The sequence below is a fragment of the Dinoponera quadriceps genome, unplaced genomic scaffold, assembly GCF_001313825.1.
Source record: "Dinoponera quadriceps isolate SergipeBrazil2010 unplaced genomic scaffold, ASM131382v1 scaffold3164, whole genome shotgun sequence".
In the NCBI taxonomy this organism is placed as follows: Eukaryota; Metazoa; Arthropoda; class Insecta; order Hymenoptera; family Formicidae; genus Dinoponera; species Dinoponera quadriceps.
In genome coordinates this window covers 315,916-320,868 of record NW_014557186.1, presented here as the reverse complement: position 1 = coordinate 320,868, position 4,953 = coordinate 315,916, and the positions used below count along the sequence as shown (strand labels likewise).

Below are 4,953 nucleotides of genomic sequence, written 5' to 3'. Positions count from 1 at the left end.
ACACTTCTCAACGGATCCTATCGGAGGAGTCGTTTTGAGCACCGGTCACGTCCTTGTTTGTGACGCCCGAAGAAGCGCGCCCTCCTGGGGTCCTGAGACGCGTTTCACTCGATCGAGTCCGCCCAACATTGATCTATCACTTTAAGGATCACTCATACCACCTTTGGTTCCTTTTCAGCGCGAGCGAACGTTTCTCCTTGGAGCGAATCCAAGGAACGCCGTCATATTTCATAAGCGCGCGACACATCGTTTAAGTAAATCCGGCCGCCATTTTGTCATGTTCGAGACAGCACTCGGCGCGCGTTTGAATCGCGAGCCGCGTAAATTTTTCCAAGTCGATTTCTCCCAGAATGCGAACTTGCGCGGAAAACGGCGACGTCCTCCTCGGCGAGCACACCTGCGTCGTTCGTCGTCCTCCGTGACTTCGATTTCGCAGCGACTGTACACCGCAGCGAGAGAGACGTTCGAGACATGCCTTCTGATTAATCTATTACGTCCCACCGCCGGAACAAGTCCTTTGTTCGCGCCGTCTCGGGCGGCTCTGTTCCGCCAATCACATCCTGGACCCTGTTATCCCTCGCGAATTAATCTGCTGATGTGTGACGGGTACAGATTCCCTCCTCGAATGGTAATTCGGCTCGTTCGCAGTAGCTTCGTTAAGACCGTCGCACTTGTCGACGTCTGAGAGACGCGCGAGAAATTCGTAAGAATTACCTCAGAGCGTTTCCACAGAAATGCCCAGGTATCAAATCGGGAACGGATTTCCTTTTCACGCGAGAATCGCGGTGTTTCGCTTACTCGAAAACGCGTGTTTCGTGCACGGGAACTTGCTTGAACGCTTCGTTTCCCGCGAATGAATTTTCTTCGTTTCTTCTGTTTCCTTCTGTCATACTTGGAATGAGATTAAAACGGTTCCGAAGTATTTGTGCGATGCATATAAATCACTTTGTTCTCTCTCTCTCTCTCTCTCTCTCTTCGGTGGCACCGTTTTCAATCAAGACGAGGCAGTAAATGACGGCGAGGATTCTTCGAGGAAGATCAGCGTGCAGTCGTCGAGAGACTAACTACCCCACTACCGGAAAACTTGAATGGCGTTACACTTTTCACAGGGTTTTATCGGTCCGAGAAATTCCTCCTTCCCTCTCTCTCTCTCTCTTCATTCTCTTCGAGGTAGAGTCGTGGAGGAATCGAAAGCCGGCCGTATTGTTCACGAAACTTGAACGATACGTGAAAAGTTCCGGGTACCTCGTTCACTACACATATTCGCCGCGCGCTCTTCAGATCTACTCGTTTCCCTCGTCGTCACGAAGCTTTCAGACGTCCATAGCGTCCCCCACGTAGCCTTCATCAGGACTCTCCGGGTGATTCGGCGGTTGGAGCTCCTCGGCACGCGCGACGGCCGCAGCCGCGGCCTCGCGCGCGGTCTTGCCCAGGAGGGACCTCGGGGACAACGGGGTGGTCTCGCCTCTGTAAGCTGCCGGCGGTGACGGTATGAAGGGTACTTCCGGGAACATGGCGACCGGTGAGACCGGCGACACCGGCAACTGCTGCTGAATCGGCTGCTCGACCGGTTGAATCGTCTGCTGCGACTGCTGCTGCGCTTGTTGCTGATGTTGATGCTGCTGAAGCTGATGTTGATGCTGATGTATCGGATACGGGTAGCCCTCGATGGTGTACCTGGCGTCGGTCCTCGATAAAACAGGGTCGTATCCCGGCGATCTCGCTAGGAACTCCGCTTCCCGGGAGTACCTGGCCGGAGGCGCGGCGGCCGAGCCCTCCGTCATCCTCTGCCGGAGCCTCGGTAAGGTGCTGGCGGTGCTGAAGGAAATTTTCGGCAGGCCGAAGTTCAAGGGGTATCCGTCCTGGTCGAGGTAGTTGACTTGCGGGAGGACCGGCGGTGGTCTCAAGTCGGGCTGCAGCGGGTATCCGGAATCGTATTCCAGTATCTGTCGGTCGCCGGCGCCGGCGCGCTGATGATGCCGCCCGTACAGTTGGCCGTAGCCCACCTCGGTGCTCTCGGGCACCTCATTGATCAGATCCGGTTCGGTCAGGTACTTGGCGACTGGACTGGCCAGATAGGCGTCTCTGTCCAGGTTGTTCCTGGAGTGTTCGAGGCGCTCGAGAGTGGTCGCTCGGTTCATCTCGCGCTCGGTGTAGGAGACCATCTGCTGATGCTCCAGGCCGATCAGGCTGCCGTTGCCCTTGCGGCAGGACACCCCGCTGGTGGTGTCCTTCGTGATCGGCAGTACCGACTTGCTCTGCGTCACCAGCGCCTTGGAATTCCGCTTGCGGTCGCGACGGCGCTTCCTCGCGCAGTATATCACACTGCCCACCAGGCAACCGAGGGCGAAGAGGGTGCCCACCAGCGCACCGGCTGCTATCGCCGCGACGTAGCCGGACCCGGGATTGTCGTACGGCGGCTCCACGGTCGGCTTCTCGCGGAAGAGCACGCGCAGGGAGAGATTCGCTTCCGCGGAACCCGCGCTGTTCTCCGCGACGCAGCTGTAGGTGCCCTCGTTGAACGTCTCGACCGAGTAAAGAAACAGGGTGCTGCTTACGTTGGTCCCACCTCGCTCCCGATAGACGCACCTGCGAAAGAGAAGAGGAAACGTAGGGATTAGGTGAAACCGTACGTTTCGCTTCTTACTGCGCACACTGTGCCTCGTGTACGCCTTTACCGTTCCCTAGATCGGGAATTCAACGCTTTTCAGCCTTAACGGGATTCCGGAATCGCGTAGGAACGCGATGAAAGCGCTCGTCTCGTTTAGCGTCTCGCTTTGACCGCGCAGATTTCGATATCCTTTAGCACGACTCAAGTCACATATCGAGATGAACCGCGCTCTGGTAGGTTTTAATCCAGAAAACGCAGAACAAATTTACACACTATGCGGACTCGTGCAAATATGTGCTTCCCACGTTGTGGACTTCGCGGGTACAAAACATCAGGTCGCAGTCCGGGAAACATTAAAAAGCAACACTGAGCCGTCAGAAATAAGTTTCGGTACCTAACATAAGAGTGAAGAGTGCAAAATCGCTACTATTCCATACATTTGCCGGTGATTTCGGTTTACCGACGGGTTAAGCGAAGCAATACGTAGTTCCTCGGTTTGTGGAGAGATGGCGCCGAGAGCGAGTCGAGTGTGACACACAACACAGGGACAATTTTGGCGTAATTGCACAATAGTCAACTGGCGAGAGGAAGTCAGACAAGGCAAGGATGTGTGTGTGTGTGTGCACGCTTTATCGAAAGGACGAGTCCAATTGGGACACCGGAGATCGTCGCTCACCTCGAAGACGCGGAAGCGCCGTTCGCCAAGGAGTTGTTCTCGTGCTGCAGCTCGCACGGTCCCCCGTTGAACCACCATATTACCTTGGCGCTCGGTATCGCGTATACGTCGCAGCGTAGAGTGACGTTCCCACCTTCGTAGACCTCCAGATGATCCTGAATGTCGATACGCGGCAGGCAGGCCAGCTCGTTGATTTTAAGCGCCTTGATCTGCCGGCCGCGCAGCCTCGCCGGTGAATCGCAGACGGGCTCGGATTGCTGCGGGGCGGCCGCCGCCGATTCCTTCAGCCAGGCTTGCATAACTCTCAGCCGGCAGTCGCACTGCCACGGATTGTTGTGCAGAGTCAATCCCCGGAGGTTACCCCCGAACGGCAGTGTGTGATCAGGCACGTGGCCGAGTCTGTTGCCGTTCAGCCGGAGCCATTCGAGCGACTGCAGACCTTCGAAGGCGTCCTGCTCGACCACCTCCACCATGCAACCGCTGATCTCCAGTGTGGTGAGCTGAATCAGCCGGCGAAACGCGCCCTGGCGAATCTCCCTGATCGGATTACCGTTCAGTATGAGCCTCATCAGGCTCGGGTAGGAGCCGAATGTGTTCGTGGGCACCTCCTCGATCAGATTCTCCGAAAGGTCGAGCTCCACCAAGCCAACCAGGCCGACGAACGCCTCCGCGGCGATACGGCTGATATGAGACCTGCCGAGGTAGAGCCGCTGGAGATTGATCAGACCGAGGGCGTGGAAGCACTCCGGCAGCAGACTGACTAGATGATTGTCCGATAGGTCGAGCACCTGCGTTTCCTCCCGGGCGCCCTGCGGTAACCCCTTGAGGCCGCGGTTTGCACACTCCACCCACTCCTTCCCACCCTTCCATTTACACACGCACATGCTCGGACAGCCCTCCGCCGCGCCCGCCACCCACGACAGCAGCAGCAGTATGCCGGGGATGGTGGCCCTCCGTCGCCAGGTCGGCGCGATCGGGCACATGGTGCTCCCCGTCGGCCGATAAAACCCCTTTTCTCCTCTTCGTCCTCGTCGTCCGCTTCCGAGGGGAGAAAGGGAGGAGGGAGAGCGAAAGGGCAAACGAGAGAGCAAGATAAAGAGAGCCCAAATCGTATTCCGAGCGTTCCTATCCTATTTTTCGCTGACCCACCACCACCCCGGCGCTGACCCCTCAGAGTTCCTGAAGGGAGACCGCGGCGGTGCTTCGATCGAGTCGACGCGTCCGAGACGAAATTGCCGGCGAGGAGGTCATCGGCGTGTGCGACCGCAAAAGGCGGCTCTCTGCAACAACAAAACAAATCATTGATGAGCCCCGACGCGCTGCGGATTAGAATGCGCGATTAATATCAGCCGAGCTTCCGAATCATTTGCAAAGGTCTCACCGACTCGGCTTTAATCATTCAAGCGCGGTAATTAACGTATGACTGATCAAAGGAGAGGGGAGGGGGGGGGGGGGACGCACATACCTAGTCCATTTCCCAAAGAGGAAAAGAAGCTATCTTGCGGGCTTACATTTTTCACTGATCCAGCTATACCGGTGACGATAATCGATTATGGGATTTCACTTCCCGTCGACGAAACAAAAGGGCTATTAAGGTGGCCCCCCCCCCCCCCCCCCAGCTGGATCAGAACTTCTCCCTTGTCTACGGGGTCTCATAGAAAAACGG

General features: G+C 56.8%; 1 protein-coding gene across 1 annotated transcript; it reads right to left on the bottom strand.

Annotated features, from left to right (window-relative positions):
- Positions 1-471: 471 nt before the first annotated feature.
- LOC106748765 (leucine-rich repeat-containing protein 24-like) lies at positions 472-4,270 on the bottom strand. Its single transcript, XM_014627615.1, has 2 exons — positions 3,288-4,270; positions 472-2,589 (listed from the first exon to the last, which is right to left on the bottom strand). Exons 1-2 carry the CDS (start codon positions 4,268-4,270, stop codon positions 1,314-1,316), a joined length of 2,259 nt encoding a protein of 752 aa, XP_014483101.1. The 3' UTR covers positions 472-1,313.
- Positions 4,271-4,953: the final 683 nt, after the last annotated feature.

Bases quoted from the DNA above. Each gene is read 5' to 3' on its own strand.
- LOC106748765 (XM_014627615.1), bottom strand. From the start codon at position 4,270: ATGTGCCCGATCGCGCCGACCTGGCGACGGAGGGCCACCATCCCCGGC. The intron at 2,590-3,287 runs GTGAGCGACGAT...TCTCTTTCGCAG, and splicing joins GGCGCTTCCGCGTCTTCGAG to GTGCGTCTATCGGGAGCGAG.